This window comes from Gavialis gangeticus, unplaced genomic scaffold (assembly GCF_001723915.1).
Source record: "Gavialis gangeticus isolate Ggan-Ray unplaced genomic scaffold, GavGan_comp1, whole genome shotgun sequence".
Lineage (NCBI taxonomy): Eukaryota > Metazoa > Chordata > Crocodylia > Gavialidae > Gavialis > Gavialis gangeticus.
This window is the reverse complement of record NW_017729032.1, coordinates 248819383-248839373: the sequence shown is the minus strand read 5'-3', so window position 1 is coordinate 248839373 and position 19991 is coordinate 248819383. Positions and strand designations below refer to the sequence as shown.

At 44.6% G+C, this 19991-nt stretch overlaps 1 protein-coding gene across 1 annotated transcript in view; it reads right to left on the bottom strand.

Moving 5' to 3' along the window:
- Positions 1–19991, bottom strand: part of MPZL1 (myelin protein zero like 1) — a 77865-nt gene that overhangs the window by 34022 nt on the left and 23852 nt on the right. Inside the window, exons 2-3 of the mRNA XM_019523907.1 lie at positions 16716–16779; positions 187–347 (exon numbers count right to left, since the gene is read on the bottom strand). Coding sequence (XP_019379452.1) covers positions 187–347; positions 16716–16779 — 225 coding nt within the window. The remainder of the gene's footprint in view (positions 1–186; positions 348–16715; positions 16780–19991) is intronic.

Here is a 19991-nt window from a genome sequence, read left to right as displayed (position 1 = left end):
GACACAAGGGGAGAGTGGTAGAGTAGCTACATGACTTGGGATCAAGGCTACAATTATAACTGGGGAAGGAAACCCCCCCCCCCAATGTATCAGTGGAATTAACCACAGTAAAACACTCTTACTTAAGATTTTCCCTTTTTGTCCTTGCCCCAAATAACCGAACTACCCCAGGCAGAGAGCTCTTACTGAAATAGGAGTTGATGATCCCTCTGCTTGGAAGCTCCAAGAAACTGTAGCTGCACTGCTGATCACCTCTGGGGATGTGAACGTGCATGGAAGCCTTGCATCCGTTCCATTCTCCACAAACATCTCTTCTGGCGTCGTCACCTCCACTGCTGATACGCTAACTGCATGAACAAATGGGGGTGTTAAGAAGCAGGGGAGGGAGGGAGAAGAAAAAAAAAAAAAAAGAGAAAGAGAGAAGTCAGAAGCAGTCTTTGAGGATAAAAACCACATGGAGGGGTGTGGCAAGATACTTAGGGCACCTGCCACTTTAACGGGTCAGAGGCAGCCAGCAAAGCAGCTTGCATGTAGAAACAGAGCTAATTATGGAGCCATCTGACTGAGGAAGCCTGCAGAGAAATTATTAGGGGTGTGCAAAGCTTTGGTCACTGAATAGATTCAAAGAAGATTTGGCCAGGTTCAAAGGCCGAATTACCAAATCATGATATTAAAAAAACACTCCGAATCGATTTGGAAAAGGATTTGGAGATTCAGAGATTAGGAAGACAGTCTTTCAGAGGATCAGAAACTGAGAAGAGGTAGGGGGAGCAGGGGGGAAAGACTGACATCTATAGCTGGCCAGTGACTGTGATTTTTCCGAGTCCCCTTCCAATCACAGGGCTCTGGGGGAAGGATGTAGAAACAGCTACCATCCCTGCAATTTTCATCCCACTGCACCTTAACTCACACACAAAGTCATACATGTCATGAGTTTTGCTTCGAACAGTTTGTGGTGCAGTTTCCCAGAAACCCCTGTACCTATATCTCCTTGAAACCTTCATGCCCTGAGAAGGGGCTACCATCCCTGCTGTTTTCATCCAAATCTGCCAAAAATGACAAAGTTATAGGTATTTTGGTGATTCCCTATTATAGTCTATGGCCGAACCACCAAATCTCTCCAAATCAGTGCCAAACCTTCCAAAGCTGATTCGGCTGGATCGATTCAGAACAGAGATCTGAATCTCCAAATCAAATCACTGACCTCAAAATCAGCCAAATACTTCTCTATTTGCACAGGCCCAAAAATTATCTGACCTGATGGAGAAGTCATCTGACCCAGAACGAGGGCTAGGCTTAGACAGGATATAAGCCCAGGCCCTGAGCAGAGTTGGCAATAACATCTTGGAGGCTGCTCAGAAAACGCCACCTCAGCAGGACGGCTCCAAAAGGTTAGTACAGTGGACAATATCTAGAGCAGTCTGGAGGTCTGGCAAGGAACTAGGAAAGAGGTTCCTAGAGACCCAAGGAAGGATTCAGGGTCCAGAGAGCAGGACTAGAAATAGAGGACCTATTGAGGGGCCAAGGTCAGCCCAGGGAGAGAGGCTGTGTGTGCGAGACTTATTGAGAGGTCTGAATGAGCTGCACAAGGGGCCCAAGAGGGCAAAACTTAGATGACAGGGGGCTGACAGCCAGAGGACTGACCCACAGGATCTCACTGGCCTGGGCAGGATAGGCCAAATGTCCAGGAGGGACCACTGCCAGAGCCAAGGAAACCAGCCCAGAGATCCTGCTGGCCCTCGTGGGGAGGGCCACAGCCAGAGTGTGCCCAGCAGCAGCTTCTGCCTGGCAGCCACTGTCATTTACTGTGGCCAGAGTGGGCGTTGCAGGGACCCCCACCCTGTGCGCAGGTTGGGGCAGGCAAGGGCTGTGTGCTGAGCCCGCGTTTGGCCCTGGCTGGACTCCATGGGGTCATGGCCAGTGGCAGCAGCTGCTGGAAAAAGCGGCCACCACCAGAGCTGCTAGGAAATGGCATCTGGCCACAGAGCCACCCAGCCCTGCTGCACGCCTTGTCAGTATGGCAGGACAAAGACCTGCTGTGCCAGGCAGGACAAAGACCTGCTGCAGGCTGGACAAAATCCCTCTGCAGGCTGAATCTGGCCAGTGGGCCATATTTTGCCCATCCCTGGCCTAGAGATTGGTCCCGGGTAAAACCTGAAACCGCACCCTACTGTGACTGGTCAGCATGGTGGGGCTGCCTGTGGCAGAGCAGCCTCTGCAAAAATGCCGCATGTTGCCACCTCAGGGAAAAGGAAGTATGGGGCACCTAAAAGCCTCAGCTCCTACAGCCTTGTGTGTCACTCTGTGGTGGGGAAAGGCTAAGAATGTGCTTCCATGCACGTCCACCACACCCTAATAGAAAAGGAAGAGAGACAGTGGGACCAGAAAGGTTTGGATGCCCAGAGAGAAGCCAGAAAAAAGTGGAACCAGGGGTCTAAGGACCCAGAGAAAGGATCATGTGACACCAAGGGCTCGGACAGCCCAGGAAGGGGCTGACTGGGAGATGGAGAGGTCTTAGGGCCCAGTGAGGAGCTGAAGGAGAGACCAGAAAGGTCTAGTAGCCCAGTAAGGGGCTGAGTGAGAAACCAAGAGGTCAGGCAGCCCAGAGAAAGGGTTGTGGGGGAGACCAAGGAGTCTGGCAGCCCTGCATGTGTAAACAGAGGATGACATCTGCAAGGTTTGGGGTGCGGTATAGAGGTGGAACAGAGCTATGCAGTTAGCCCAAAGGGCACTGACCACAAATTCCTGGTGGTTGTTGTAGTAAGATTAGGGAAGCCTCCAACATTTTATACAACTAATCACATCGAAGCATACCAGGTGAGAAGGGCAGACTGCCCACAGAGCAAGGTAAAATAAAAGTTTTGGCCTCCAGGGGCTTCACGGCCACCCCTGGAGATGGTACCAAGGGTGGCTATGGTTTGAGAGAGGGGTTCGTGGTTTGAGAGAGAGAAACCACAAGCCAAAACCAGCCCCAATACACCACAGCAAGGCATAAGCAATACTGAACAAGAGGCAAGCTGACAGCATAAATACACAGGCTAGTTTCTTTCCCCTTCCTTACGGCAATTGCTACAGGATGGTTTGTGTTCTCAGATGCTTCCTGTGCTGCAGCTGCAAGGGCTAGTTCTGTAGGATAAGAGGATAACCTTAGACATTTTCATATTTCTCAAAAAATTGCTAATAAAAGTTTTACCAATGAAGCAATCTTGAGAAAAAGTCTTAGAGTGAGGCCCAAAACTTCTACCAGCTTCCTGTTTGGACCAGATCTTTTCATTCCACTTTCCTCTTCCCAGCTGCAAGTGGAATAAATGAGCTCAACTCCACTTGGGACAAAGTGGAAAAGCCAACTGACATTTGGAGCTACTAAAGCATACTATGAAACTTTAGAAAGACAGCAGGTTTCCGTTCCATAGTGTACATTAGTACAAATCCAGGATAGGCACAGGAACTCTGAATCAGGGCACCCAATTTAATCACAATTAAAATCAAGCAGGAGAACTAAATTTAAATAGTCTTTTTTTAATCTTATTTTGGATTTACACTTGTTATTTTCCTAGAGGCTGCTTCTTGTCAATTGCTACAGTCACTCACACACATTGATCTGTAGCTAAATACAGTCTTTATCCTAAATTTGAGATTTTTTTGCTGACCAGAAACATGCACTATATTACATACTCTCATTCAAATTCTTCACTTTATTTACGTTTTTATGATGAATAATTCATTTTACTTGATTTTCCCCTTCATGATGCATCAGGCCTTACGAAAGAAAACATGTAATTGTAACAAAAGTCCACAAGCAGGTTTTATTAGTTAAGTAAGACTGCACTGACTACGTACATAAAAAACATGTCCTGACAAAAATCAAAATTAAAAAAAGACATTATAGCTTAGGGAACTGAGCCAATTGTTTCTGGTTACCACAGCTTTCAATATTGTAAAAACAACAGATATTCTCGCCTCTCTTCCCTCCCCACTACACTGCTCCCCCCTCCACGCACACATGCACAAAGCCGGGGGGGGGGGCTGTCTAGGTTTGCCAGATCCCCACTGATTGGAACTAACTTTTACTCAACTAGTTAAAACATCTTCATGTGAACTGTTCATTCAAAAAGCCACTGGCTGCCAAAACCTGACTTAGCACTGTAAACTCTGGTTCCACACACTTAGACAACAACATGCACTAGTTCAGTGGTTTTGAACATATTGGCAATAAACACATACTGCTTACTTGTTTTAACACATTATAAGTTTAAAACTCAAAGCAGATTGTCTTAATCTCAATTTTATATTTAAAGTATATTCAGTTTAATTTAGAAAATGCTTTTCAGAAGTTAAGTATACAGGTTGTAGCCACATTGGTCGAAAGGAAAAGGCAATCAGGACTCATAGTAGAGATGATGTCTTTTTTTAGACAAACAAGATTTTTCAAAATATGAAAGTTCATACTTCGCAAGATTTCACAGAGGAGTTAATAGACGGAAAACTCCTCTGAGCAGTAAGTTCATAGCTCTCTCACCTCTTGGGATCTGTGATGATGCAAATTACCTTGAAACAAAGGCAGGAGCAGGATCTCAGTTTTCAGGTGGTCACAGTTGTTTGCTGCTTGGGAAAATATGAAGATCCTGCTCCTGCCTTTGTTTCAAGGTAATTTGCATCATTACAGATCCTCACAGGAACAGAGGCTCTATACCAGCTATGAATCGACTGCCCGGAGGAGTTTTCTATCTATTGACTCCTCTGGCAAATCCTATAAAATATGAACTTTCATTTCTCCCCAGGACAACTTTTACAATCTTTCTCCAATGCCTGATGAAGGGTGTTGATGCCCGAAAGCTTGCAATTAAAGATTTTTTTTTTTTTTTGTGCAAAAATCTTGTTGGTCTAATAACAATTTACTTGCTGGGATTCCTGGTCTTACTGAACCAGCAAAAGAGGTGTTCTGCCTGCCATGCTGAGTGAAGCACTTCTGCCCCTCTGTTTCCTGGAACAGGAACAATTAAGCTTCAGAATCCTGAAATAGGCTGAAGCCCTGATTCTCCTATCTTATTATTACCATCAGACAAGAGTTTAGACCAGTGAGTCTCATCCAGGGTCCAGCCAGATCCTTTGAAGGGTGCCCCAAGTTGTGAGGAGTTAAGGCATATGCAAATAAATGCCAGCTCAGGCTTGTCCTTGCCAGGCCAATCCCTCGCCGCTACTGCCCAATCTCTCTGAAATTTGATGCCACTTAATTCACAAAAAGTTATGAAAGGGTGCCTCAAGTCTAATGGGTCATGCCTCGAATTCAGTGAGGAGTGCCTATATTCCAAAAAGGTTGAGAGCAACTGGCTTAAATAAAGTTCAATCACTTCATCCAGCAAGCCTAGGCAACAGCCTACATCAGTCCCAGGAAAGATGGGTGAAAGTAAAACCTCACACTGAACCAGACTCCAGGCACTCTAAATACTATTAAAAGTTGTGGTTTTGCCATTTACATGTTCAAAGCAACTTAGGAAAGACTGGTGCACGTATTGAGAGAGAAAGCAAATGGGTATTGGTTCATTAAGACAAATATATCTTCCACAGAAAATTAATTTGTAGAATGTGCTACAAGCAGCAGTCTTTCCTTATAGTTGTCTTGCAGAACAGCCGTTAGAGAGGTCAGGGCAGGAAGGGCTGGTCTGACTGCCTTGTCACAGTCTCACACCAAAATGGGAAGAACAGAAGCAATGCCCTAAAGGGAGTGGATTTTCAAAAAAGAGGATGCATCAGTCACATCAGAGGTTCCCTTCTCAATCTAATCTCAGTACAAGGGCCAAGGAATATTCTTTTCCAGATCCCGACTACCAAATATTTATTCTTAATGCACAAAAGCGCTTTCAGCAATTCAGTGAGATTAACTCAGAGCTGCAGTATTGTAAATAGATTTTTCTGCTATTGGAGTGATTATAACAAAAAATAAATCATTGTTACAAGTCCAAGCCAGAGAACAAGCCTCCCTTTCAGACATTAAGCAAGCATGATGCCTCCAACATTAGTGTGGGAAGAGAAAAGTCAGCAGGGAATAGAAGATTCATTGCCAGCAATGGGATTGGGGTAACACTGGCCTGCTTATTTCAAGAAGACATTGTTGTAACCTGGAAGGAGCGCGCTGAAGCAAAGTCTGCTCTCCCTTTCATCACAGGCTTACTGTGGGTGGAACTCCTGCTCAGCTACCCTCAGTGACTTCAGCTATGTTTCTTTGACCATTATTTCATTTGACCTGCACCTAGATGCTACTCCCTCTCCCATCCCTCCACATAGGCTGCATCAGAGGCACATTGTTAGGATGACTGAAAAGGGTTAACTGCTAAAAAACTTTGGAAAAAAAAAGCCAAACTCAGAAGCAGCTAGAAGCTGTTCAACCTAACAATGATGGTATGCAAGCGATAGTTCTCACTAACGAATCTATCACAGATCCCTTTGAGGTTAAAACTTGAGCTAAGCAAGGCTACACCATCACTCCAACACTCTTCTCGATAATGCTTTTCGCAATGCTACATCTGACTATCATCACGCTTCTAGTCAGAATGGAACTAAGCTACCAAATAGATGGTAAACTATTTAATCTCAGCTGACTCAGAGCCAAAAGCAAGACCATCCCAACCACAATCATCTAGCTCCAGTATTCTGATGCTGCTGCACACTACTCACTCAGAAGCAGACCTTCATGCAAATCACTGACATCTTTACTGAAGCATATGTGAAAATGGGACTGACACTTAACATTCAGAAGACTAAGGTGCTTCATCAACAAGCTCTTAATGAGTAATCCCCAACTCTGGTATTCAAATCACAGTGAGACTCTGGAGAACACTGAGTATTTCCCATACTTCGGAAGTCATATCTTGCAGAAGGCTGACATCACCTCAAATGTGTGAGGGAAGCCTTCAAACGCTTGAGTAAACGTGTGATCAAAGATGGCAAAATCAGATCCAAAACCGAGCTTATGGTTTATCATGCAGTTATGATCCCCCACCTTACTGTACGGAGCCGAGACATGGACAATGTACAGGCGACCCCTCAAGTTGCTTAAGTGATGGTAAGAAGTACCATCACTGCTGGCTGTGGAAGATCCTTTAAATCCAGTGGGAAGACAGACACACCAACATTTGCACCCCTCCCAAACACCCTGAACATGGAGGTGATAATCATCTGACATCAATTTCCTAGTTAGCCATCTCTGGATCCACAGATAAGAATCATGGAAGACAATCACCCTTGACTGCAAGAGATTGCTGAAGATATTGTTCAACCTAATAGGAACCCATGTCATATCTTTTCAAGGCTAAGCCACAAATAACACCTCCCTTTCACACAAAAGGCAAGCACAATTCCTTCCTATTTTTGCAAGGGTAGCTCTGCTTGACATAATCAAAGAGAATGTATCACTGTCTTTCAGGCCCTGAACAATAAGACTTGCTTCAAGAACATGCTTGAAACAGGACAAGATAATACTGTCAACAGGCTTATATGAACTGTAGGTATGTGTATAGACAATATCCAATACGTGCATCTTTATTTTTGACCAATGTTTGGCTTGCTTTCTGTGACCGTCATTTTATCAACAGTAAGAAAGATGTTCGATACCCAATCTTCGCACATAAATTTTGGTATCCATATATCATTACATTAAGCCCCAGTGCCAGCACTCTGACCATCTGTCTGGCAGTAACTGAAGGGCATTCTAGTGACAGACTTGAAACTCATGATCTGTGCGTTCAAACCTCCAGACTAGAGGTTGCACTGGCAATAATACCTTTAATCAGAGGAAGGCACTGCTAGGTCACTGAAATCTATCACAGTCTGGCAGAACCTGGAGAAACCTGAACCCCCAGCTCTGTAAGCAAGTTCTAAAATGCAAAATAAGCCAGGGAAGCAGCAAGTGTGAAGTTCTACTTTTAGCAGGACTCAGGCATTCTGGCAGGCAGGGTACATATGCACTTTTGTAGACTAACTAAATAAAATGAGAAAGAGATAAAAACACAAGGTTCTCTTCATCAGATACTGCGAAAGAACATAAAGCAGGGTATAAGAAAAAGATAAATTAGAAAACAATGTAGGGGGAGAGGGAAGAGATAAAAGCAAACAAGCAGCAAACCCATAGGAAAAAAAGGTAGGAACAAAAGCTAATCCAGGTAACAAGATAAAAAACCACAGTCCCCATGTAAAACAGAACATAGCCCATTTTGTGGCCAATTTTTCATTCTGCAGTTTCCTGTTCACACTGGTTCTCTCTTTTTTGCCCACAAGCAACAGAGTAAATAAAAATGCATGACAGACAGACAGACAGAATTAGGGTTGGAAGGGACCTCAGGTCATCTAGTCCGCTCTGCAGCTCAAAGCAGGACCATCCCTGACTAGGTCATCCCAGCCAAGGCTTTGTCCAGCCAGGTCTTAAAAACCTCCAAGGACAGAGGTTCCACCACCTCTCTAGGTAATCTGCTCCAGTGTTTTACTACCCTCCTAGTGAGAAAATTCTTCCTAATATCGAACCTAAACTTCCCTTGCTACAACTTGAAACCATTGCTTCTTGTTCTGTTATCAGCCACCACTGAGAACAGTCTAGTTCCATTCTCTTTCAAACCCCACTTCAGGTAGTTGAAGGCTGCTATAGATCCCCTCTCAGTCTCCTCTTCTCTAGGCTAAATAACCCAGTTCCCTTAGCCCGTCCTCATAAGTCACGTTCCCCAGCCCTGAACCATTCTGTTTCCTTCCACTGGACTTCCTCCAATTTATCCACATCCTTTCTGTAGTGGGGGGCCCAAAACTGAATCCAGTACTCTAGGTGTGGCCTCACCAGTGCAGAATAGAAGGAAAGAATTGTTTCCCTTGACCTACTGGCTACACATCTACCAATGCAGCCCAGTATGCAGTTAGCCTTCTTGGAAACAAGGGCACACTGCTGGTCCATATTTAGTTTATTATGCACTGTGACCCCCAGGTATTTTTCGGCAGAGCTGCTGCCCAGCTAGTCAGCCCCCAGCCTGTACTGGTGCATGGGACTGTTCTGTCTTAAGTGCAGGACTTTACACTTGTCCTTGTTGTACCTCATGTGATTCCTCCTTTTAGCCCAATCCTCCAATTTGTCTAGATTACTCTGAATCCTAGCCCTACCCTCCAGCATGGTGTTATCTGAAATCTTGCTGAGGGTGCACTTTATGCCATCTTCCAGGTCATTGATGAAGACAGTGAACAAAACTAGCCCCAGGACCAACCCCTGGGGCACTCCACTTGATACCGGCTGCCAACTAGACATCGAGCCATTGATTTCTACCCTGAGCCTGATGCTCCAGACAGTTTTCTATCCATCTTACAGTCCATTCATCCAGCCTGTACTTCCTTAGCTTGCCTGGGAGAATGTTGGGGGAGACTGCATCAAAACCCTTGCTAAAATCAAGGTACATCCAACTGTCTCCCCACATCCATAGAGCCAGTCATCTCGCCACAGAAGGCGATCAGGTTGGTCAAGCATGACTTGCCCTTGGTGAATCCATGCCGACTTCCTAATCACCTTCTTCTCCTCCAAGTGCTTTGAAATAGATTCCTTGAGTATCTGCTCCATGATTTTTCCAGGAACTGAGGTGATGCTGACTGATCTGTACTTCCCTGGATCCTCCTTCCCTTTGTTAAATGGCATTAAACATGACAGATGCATCAGTAAGATTAACTAAATTTGGATTTAATTTTTTTTTTTTTAAATCAGCTTATATCCCTGTTCAGTTAGGAAGAGGTGTGTCACCACTCTATTCCAAGGCAAAAATTTTCCTTAGGAAACACTGCTCCTAACATTTAGGAGGAGCACCCCAAAGACCTCTATACAGATCCATTTGGGCATGGACATACATGACATTTAAAATAGTTTAAATGCAGTTGAAACCTGAAGCCACCAGACAAACCAGCTTAAAGTATTAGTTTAAACTGCCTGAAACAGTTCAAAGGCATACCTGGAAAATCAAGTACTACTGTGGAGCAGTTCACCGTTACATGTGGATGCTAAGTAAGTATCTATAACAGTAGTCTGGTCAGCTCTCCAGGTATTCCATGCTGCATCTCTCCTTAATGTCCCTCCTCCCCCACTGCAACCCACCATTCTAGTATACAACCATAACTCTGCTGTCCCCCTCCTTTCCCTGCCCCCTGTTGTTGGCAATCCTTATCAATGTGTTCCCCTGCATTTCCTCACCAATAAAAGCCTAGCTGTGGTCTCATTCCATACTTGACCCCACACCCTCATCATGTCTCCAAGCCCCTGGGAACTAAAAAAACAGTCCAAGCACTGTCCCCCATCCTCCTCTACCCTTCCCACCCCCATCAAAAAAAATCAGGAAAGCACAATTAAGACTGGCCAAGTGCAAGCTTTTGGAGTTTACTGAACTCATTTTTAGAAACCAAGGGAAAGCAGAAAAGGGAATAACACCTCCCATCACTGGTACATGCTGGGCTTTAAATCATACCTCACACACAGAGTCATGAGCTAGTCCCAGTAAGTGAAATTTGGGAGTGGTTCCACCCTTGTGTGTGCCCCCACCCTTCTGCAAACACTCCTTCATAGCAGGTTATAAAACTCATCCAGCCCTCTGACTAGATGAGGGGCTCAGGGTCAATCTGCAGGCCAGATCAGCCCCACAGACCACGTCCACTCAAAGCCAATGCGCAGGGCCAGTTCAACACGGGCATTTTCTGCAGCGCATGCCCCATGCCAGCTCTGCACACTGCAGAGGTGCCTGTGCTGACTAACCCTTACTTTACACAGCAATGCCTACAAATCACCGTATCAAGCAGTTAGGCTCCTGGTATGTGGAGATTACTGGTCATCAGGCGATGATACTATCTGTAATCATCTGCTGCCTTGGTTTTATTTTGATTACAAACTCTTTGAAGTTGGGACTATTTTGCTCTGTATGTAAAGTGCCCAAGACTGCACTATTCTTATCCAGGGCTAGAGCTCCTACATAACAGGTGTAACACAACAACGTGAAAGAGGTAACTTGCTTATTATCTCTGTGTTATGAAAGGTCAGTGAAATCAGGTTAAAGTAAAGATCCAAGCACACAGAGTCCTCCTGTTTGTTATAGGAATGGTGGACCTAGGCCCATCAGGAATTATAAGCCCTTTTCAATGGCTACAGAGAGGCCACTAAACGTCCAAGTTCTTGTGACAACAAATGACCTGCATGCTTGTTCTTGTTTTATCATGGTTAATAAGTAGGCTGCTAAGGGAGCAGGAAGTTGCTGTATTTAATTGCATAAATTAAATGAAAGGATAAGTGAGGGGTGGGAAAGAGGTGCAAAATATTAGAGAAGAAATTATTCCTGGGAATTGTAAGCTTAACTAGAAACACAGTAATTGGCATAATCCGTTCTTCAGTAGTAAATCCCATGACCTACTGAGGTCTTATCACAAAAAGACTTTCTTCCCCACTTCTCCCATTACTACAGTTCAGTGGTACCCAATTTATTTTGCCCCACAGGCTAGATGGACAGTGCAAAATCTCTCTGCAGGTTGGATCCGGCTGGTGGGCCTCATTGGGCATACCCCATGGCAACTGGAAATTTGGCACTGGGAAGCTTTTGCAAAGTTAATTGCTACTGTTCCCTTGCTGCCAAATTCCCTAACCCATGGGGAGCCCTGCAGGCTGAATCTGGCCAGCAGATAAAGATTTGAGCACCCCCATTCTAGATGATATCTTAGCACAAAAAGGCAGTAAAGTTGTTGTTTTCATATGAGTTCAGATAGCATTAAACCTCAGAAAGTTGTCCAGACCTAGCCAGCTAACTGGTATGCAAACTCCAAACTGCTTTCTCTCCACTAGGATGTTAGCTCTAGCTAATCAACAAACTGAAAGCAAAACTTGTTGCCTAGTGAAAAGACAGGCTGGTGAAAAGAGACTAAATACTGGGCACTCCAAAAACCCACCACAATCTCAATTCTACACTGGTACTGTAAATTCACTGCCTCACTCAAACAAGTCAATCAGAATTTCTACAAGGTTTCCTAGTTAACAAGGACTCATTCTGACTGTCATCCTCCACCAACACTAGTTCTATAAATAAAAAGCTTCCTGGGTTCCAAGTTAAACTGGAAGGGGAAAAAGAAACCAGTTTAAGTGAGGGAAATAGTCTGAAAGGACACAGAGATCAGGCAGAACAGATTCAAGTTCAGGCTTCTTCCCAACGCTGGGAAGGTTCTTGAATTGACAGCAGCTGGACTGTAAAGGAAGAAGAAAGCAGTGGTGGTAGAGTCTCACACTACAGAAGGAAAAGCAGATAGAAAAACCCATAAAAATAAGCTTGAGCCCTCCCATCAGAAACAAGATATCCATGGAAGGCAGTTCTGATTAGATGAATGATGACTCAGTGCACTTTTGTGCTCATCTCATGTGGTACAGCGTACAAGGAGAGAGAACTCGTGACTCTCCAGTGACCAAGATGTCATAGCAAAAAGCAGAACAGGGAAATAAAGCCACTCTACTGTGCTTGGATTTTTCCAAGCATAAGTAATAAGTAAGAGCTGAAAACACCGCATCCAGTCCACCTCTGACTCACATTGAGCATCATAAGCTGTGCTCACCAGACGTAAAATTTCCTTCTTTCCTGCAAGTCCTTCCTACGTACTGGACACTGAACAACAGCATAGTTAAGAGATGGATTTTTCACTATAAATACACCTATGAACATCATTCCTGTCAACTGCTCCTTTAAAAAAGGAAATAACCCCAGAGTAACAGAGCAGGGCACTTAACACAGCCTGAAATATAATCATCTCTACACTGTTAATAGGACATTAATAAGCAAAGTGCTTATTAATACGACACTGTTAGCACTGCTAATAGGACATTAATTGGCAAAGTGCTGCACCTAATTTCCATAAGAAAGTGCACTCTGAAGCCACTCATCCTTCAAATCTCAGTGAAGCCCATGGAGACTACATGCAAGGTTAATCTCATCAAGCCAGAGCACTACATATAGTACATTCTAATATTATAAAAGCCTAAGTCTGTCTGTCTGTCCATAATGCTTTATTCGCGCTCCGATTAGCCGACAAACAACCAATCAGAGCGCGAAGAAGCATTCTGACATAAGGCAGCTTGCCACCACGATGGTAGGGGCAGAGGGGACAGAAGGGGAGGCGATGGCAACAGAGCAGATGGAAGTGGGGGGGTGAGGCCAGGCGGGGGAAAAGGCGGCCTGCCACGGCAGGAGGGGGGACCACGCCAGCTGCAGGGGAAGGGGAGAAGCGAGCCTCTTCCTGCCCCCTCCCCGGGTCAGGCCTGGGCCCACTCCTCCCCCACCCCAACATTGGCCCAGAGCCTGCTCCTCCCATTCCCCCACCATCGCTGGGCCACTGCTCTTCCCACCCTCAGGCCCGGTCCTTCTCCACATCAGGCCAGCCAGCAGGGGCTCCATCCCCACCCGCTCCCTCATCATTCTTGATGTGCAATTGGCTAGTTATTACATAAGGAAGCAGCCCCAGAGATGAGGATGCCAACATAAGCTGCATTTGGCCATCGCTGTACTAGAAGACTATTAGATATTTTTCACCCTGAAGTCTATGATGTATAGGAAAGGTCACTGGAACATTAGTCAAGGAACAGATATCTGGACAGCTTTTCACATACCAATGTTGTTACCAACCACTCTACTGCATTAAATCTGGTATAAAAACCTTGAGTTTTTTTGCAATTTTCAAAGCAGGAGAAGACTTAGCAACTTAGATATATTAATGTACAGCATAGGCAACATGTAGGGGTGGGGCATGTGCCCCCCCCCCAAGATTGCCCACCACTGAAGCCACTGGTGGCTTCTGCAGGCAGTCATCACTCGCCACTAGGCTTGTCCCTGCTCGCCGCCACCAACACTGGCAGGTGGTCCCTGCGCCAACACTGAAGCTGGCATCTACCGGCAGTCCCCACTCACTGCCATGGTGTGTCCCCCCCCCGAGTCTCAGGAGGCACCAGTCATTCATGATGTACAAAAAATCATTTTCCACTGTCATTTTCATACTCTTGTTGTCACTTATTTAGCCTTTATGCACAGGTTTGTACAGTCAGTTACGTTACTGGCCTTGGCTGCTCTTTGCTAAATGAAGTCTACTTCAGCAGGTTAATGGGACCTGCCAAACTAAAGCGTATTGGTCCTAAGGGATAGTATGAAAGATCCTTTCCTTTGGAGTCCTCAAGCTTAAACACACTGTTCTTAGGTATCTCTGTGTTTCCATGTTACCTGATAATTCTCATGGTAAAAGCTGCCCATATTTGGGGCAACATGGCGATACTTTGAGAAATTCTATGCAGAGAGAGACTCCCCAGGTCAAAAGTGGGTAGCAAGAGGTTTAAACTTGTCTTGCTAGTTAGCAGCAGACGCTAGAAGTCAGGACTCTGGGCTTCTTCTGAACTGTTTCAGATCTCCTGTGCCTTCTTGGGTACAGAAGTGCAGCAATTGGCTCAAACTTGCCCATCTGGAAAGTGTGAGAAGACATCTGTAAGGCATTTAAGATCTTTGGGTGGAAGGTGCAACGAGAGTGGAAAGCATTATTGTGGCTCTACACCCCACTTAGTTTGTAACATTCACTTTGGTCCTACCACATCAAATAGAAGCTACGAATTAAAGGAAAGCAAGTTAAAACACTAAGGAGTAACACAAGCAGCTGACTGTAGAATTTTTGTTTCAAACTCTGCCTCACACACAGTTGGTCTAACTGGTGAAGAGCGCCAACACCTCCTGGACACAAACACACGCACACACTACAACATCAACGGGGAGGTAACTGAAACAGGACATTATTGCATTTAAAACTGTCTCCCTGGAATTCCTCCCTTTTATGATGTGACATTTAAACTAGCTTCAGATCAACTCTGAGATGGAATCTGCCTGTGTTCAACATGTGGCAGAGCTATTAAGAGAAAGGCTTTTACTGCCCATCACAAATGTTTCCCAGAGTTCTTTTGGAATTTGGTTTTCAGTAACTCACTAAAAATGGTTTCTATAACAATATGTTTCAGATCATTTGCATGTAGCTCACTGTTTCAAGGACCACAGCTGGGACTGTACATTTAACATGCCAAATGTTACCTTGTCACGAGGACACGAAAAAGCAAAGGAATTTAGCAGAATGTGCAGATTTGCTGGAATCTGACAGGCCACATCATGAATGCTTCTGCAAAACTTTTGACTTCTGGGCTGCATGCACCTTAGCTCCCACACCACCCTAGCCCCCAGATAAATGGTTGCAGGACAGTTTATAGTATGTCAGCAATAGAGAGAAAAATTTTCAACCAGCTTGGCAGTGGCTGCCAATATCTGGTCAAAAGAAACCTGTGGGGGAATGTTAGGTATCCTAGTGTAGGCAGCCCATCAGCTGACAGTTTGCAGGACCAGACTGTTAAAACTCTACTGTCATCAGAACTATTGAAGACGTTATCCTAAAAATCTGAAACACCAGTCAATGGACAGTTTATACAAAAGCCCCAAGGATTGCTCAGAGCTAGAATCAGCACTGTTATTTATCTTCTGTTATTTAAAGCAGGGGTGGCCAACCTGTGGCACAAGCAGCCTCTGTGTAAGGTATGTAGCAGATTGGGAAAGCAGCACCAAGCAGAGAAAAAGGAATTAAAGTGACACTGTGGGGGGGGGGAGTTTACAGGCTTAATTTGTGGCACACCCCCAAAAGGTTTAGCACCCGCTGATCTACAGTATGCAAGATCATGAAATCTGCAATCTAGCAAGACAGTGCCATGCCTCAAAGGCTAGACACAAACACAGAGATTTTAACTGGCCATGAGAAAATAGCTTAAATACATGCACACACATACTAAGAAACAGGTCAGATATAGTAAGATTGATACATTCCAGATATTGGTGACTTATTCACTTTTTTCTGTTATGACCCAATTTCTTGCTTCAAATATTGTTGCATGGATTTATTTTTTGAGAAGTTGGATATTTTGCATCCATTCACAGCCATCACCCATGACAACTCTCACTTCTGTTGTGGAAGAAAGCTCAGCAATTGTATAGCTAACTCCTCCACATGAGTCATCTCAACACTTGCAAAACCAAAACCCCTGCCTCTTTCAGATTACAGAATTTACTAATCAGGGGGAATCTTACTCTTCTTGGATTCTCTCTCTCATGCGTGCTTTAGGTCCTGCTGGCACAACTCCCCAACAATCAATGAATTTTAGTGTTTCAACTCCTCACCACAATAGGTGGCAACCTGCCAGTTTCACAGGGTAAAAAGTCTTCCACTTTGGCTAGCTCACCCATCCAGACAGCACCTGTCAGATTTGTTTGCAACTTGCACAATCAAAAGATTCAGAAAGATGCCAGTAATGACCACACTTAACAAGCTAACCTGCCAATAACCAACCATACAAGAGGAAACTGAATGTACTTTAAGAAAAGGGCTCTCAAAACTTTTCTTCTTTTATTATCTGGTCATGTGAACCACATCTCTGGAGTGATTATTTCATGATTAGCTACCCCAAACATCTGACCGTCAGTGTCACTTCTTAAAGGAAATATTTAACTATTTGACTACCAGTGAAATTTAGCACATAGAAAGGACAGCCAGCTTCATGTGACCCAGTAGCTCTCCCAGCACAGAAAGAGAGAAAGAAAAATATATACATTTTAAGGAGAGAAAAGAATATGTGCATTTGAAGGAAACCTAATTATCTGGACATCACTTACTGAAACATATATCACTTCTTCCTCTTTGCCTTACAAGACTGGATCCCATTTCTTTCTCCTTTATCTAGAAAGAACATAAGTTACCATACCTAAGATATTAGGGGTTACATGGATCAAGACACAGATGCTTTTCCACTCTCCAAATGGGAAGCTGCAGTCTAGTGATAAAGAATTAAACAATCTCACTTTTTGTTCAGTTTCCACCATCTTGCAGCATGACTCACCCCTAAAAGATAGTATAAAGGAGCAGGAACATAGCACACAACTCCAGACCTGTCACAAATTTAACAGAGTACTTCTGAACTTAAATGTTATTGTTATCTATACAACTCCTCTTCATCAAGATGTTGATACAGAACTGATGAAACAGTGACCCACTTGGTGCTGCATGCACACATCAAGAGGTAACTCAGCAATCATCCCCTCCCACTAGAAACTCCAAACATGAACTTAATCCTGAACCCTGCTACCTTGCTTTGGCTCTCTCCTCACCCAGTTGGTGCTGCAGGAAGAAACAGTCCTCTATCTGCAGCACCATATCTGCATTCTTTAGATAAGCAAATATAATTCTAACTGAGAAAAAAAATAATCAATCCTGCCTGAGCCAGACATAGATCATGACACCCCTCTGCCACAGGAAACGCCTGATTTCCATATGGTATGCAAGTATTCTGGTCACCAATATCAATAGATTTCCTCTTCCTGTCAACACCTAAAACATTCCCCAGGAATTCTGGGAGTGCATGGATGTGATCAAGTTATCACATCACAGGCAGGAGTGACAAAAATGTTAAATGTTAACCTTTATATTGTTCCAAGAACAAGGCCAGGGGGTTTTAAGAATTGTTTGGAAGGAGATGGTTATGATTTTCCCACTCCCACCACAATTCCTAACTATTCCTCCTACTGCAATGGTAACTAATACACACATTTCCCATGCTCATGTGACACGATGTTACAGCTTTTTAGCAATTCCTGTGGGCTATCCCACAAAAATATTTTGGTAATCTCAGCCAACAAGCAAAGGCTATGATATGAATTCCAGAAAAGAAAGGTTTGTCAAGACAAAGGCAATGGACTTGTACTTCCTCTTTCCATTCCAAATTTGCTACGTTCACACCTGACCTTAGTAAAGTCACAAAATGTTTTGTATCCTAGTTGCTCCTCTGCAAGTGGGAATAACAGGATTTCCTCTGCCTCACATGGGTGTTAAGAGGCTAAGTATTAGTGTTATATACTGCTGAAATACACACTACAAGCCAGTTTAAGAGTTATTCCTATCACTTTCATTTTGGGTTTGAGAACTGCTCCCCACTAATAAAATTTAGTGCACACTTCTAGCTTGGTCTGCTCTTGGAAGTTTTGCTAGCATAGCTACAGCCACAACACTAAATCAAACACTTCTAACTAACTAAATCTATTTGGTCTTGTAAACTCCATCTCCCCTAGAAAGCATATTTCTAGAGCACTGATTCTCAACCCACATGACGTGGCTCAGAGGTGCCTTGAAATCGTTTCAAGGGTGCCACAGGTTGCCACACAACTTTAGTACCATTAGGTGTGCAAACATGATTTACAAGATAAAACCAGAAATTCCAAATAGAAATCCACAGCTGAGTTCTTTCCGAGCTCCTTGCCACCCAAACACAGCTCTATTACTCTTCTGCAAGCAAAAGGAAGTGAAAACTATGAGCTAAAAACTATTTAGTTGTCTAATACAAGAGATCACATGTACCTAAAGAGCTGGCATTTTCCAAGGACTGCCTCAAATCAATCCAGGGGGACCCTGAATCTAAAAGGTTGAGAAGCAGCATTTCTCAACCTGTGGGCCATGACCTAAAAGTGGGTCGCAAAAATGTATGGAAGGGTTGTGAACATTCTTTAAAAATGGATTCTTTAAAAATGTGGGAAACCATGGCTTTTCCTTTGCAGGCTGGCAGAGCTGGAGGGCTGGGATCTGGGGACAGCAGGTCAGCAGTGAGGGACACTGGATTGGGACTTGATGTTTACAAATGGGTCCTGGTACCAAAGAGGTTGAGAAGCACTGCTTTAGAGTCAATTCTTTTAAGCGTAGGCAAGTCTGGAAGTCAAGCATGAAACCTAGTTTTGCAAGACCCATTGCAGGGTCGTCTGACTTGACCACTAGCTCTAGGCAGAAGAGAAGGAACAAGCTTTCTTCTTGTGAACAGCATAATTTCCCCACATGCCACACCCAACAATTCAGCTGCAGCACTCCTCAAAAAACAAACAAACAAAAAGGCAGCCACAGGGCACACAGACCAACATGCAGTAAGAAGGTCCGCTATGTCTCTTTATCAGGTTGCTGGTGGGCACAACTGTATTTTTTGTAAACCAGCTCTCAAAAAAAGTAAAAAAAAACTGATCTCTGTTAAAGACAAACAAGTATGCCAGACCCTCAAAGGGCTAATTAACCTGTGCGATCAGATAGAGAAACACACAACACACAGCCCTGTGCAGCACTGGTGAGGTCACATCCTGAGCACTGTGTTCAGTTTCGGGCTGCCCACTACAGAAAGGATGTGGACAAATGAGATAGTTCAGTGGAGGGCAACAAAGATTGTGAGGGCATGAGGCATATGACTTCTGAGGAGAGACTGAGAGAACTGGGCTTATTTAGTCTAGAGAACAGAAAACTGAGGGGGATCTAATAGCAGCCTGCAACTACCTTTAAAGGGGGGGAGGTCAAAGGAGGATGGAGCTAGACTGTTCTCGGTGGTGGCAGATGACAGAACAAGGAGCAACGGTCTCAAGTTACAGCAAGGGAAGCTTTGGTTAGATATTAGGAAGAATTTTCTCACAAGGTGGGTAGAAAAGCACTGAACAGATTACCCAGGGAGGTGGTGGAAGCTCCATCCTCCGAGGTTTTTAAGACCCAGCTGGACAAAGCCTTGGCTGGGATGATCTAGTTGTGGCTGGTCATGCTTTGAGCAGGGGGGTGGACTAGATGCGACTTCCTGAGGTCCCTTCCCTCATTTTCTATGGTGCTATTAGAAGGATAATCCCAAACAAGTTGTATTTTGCACTGAAAGACAGAGCCCCTTCCCTCCTCCCCCCGCCCTGCTGCCGCTGCCAGGCGGCCAATAACACCCCTGAGGAGGAGGCGAGGAACAAAAGGTAGCCGACCCGAGCCGAGCCACCTCCCTATCCCAGGCCAGGCCTTCCACGGCTCCGGAACCGGGCATCAACCCCCACAAGCCACCCGCGACCAGGCAGGAACCAGCCCCCTCCTGCAGAGCCCCCCGGCCCCGCGGGGAC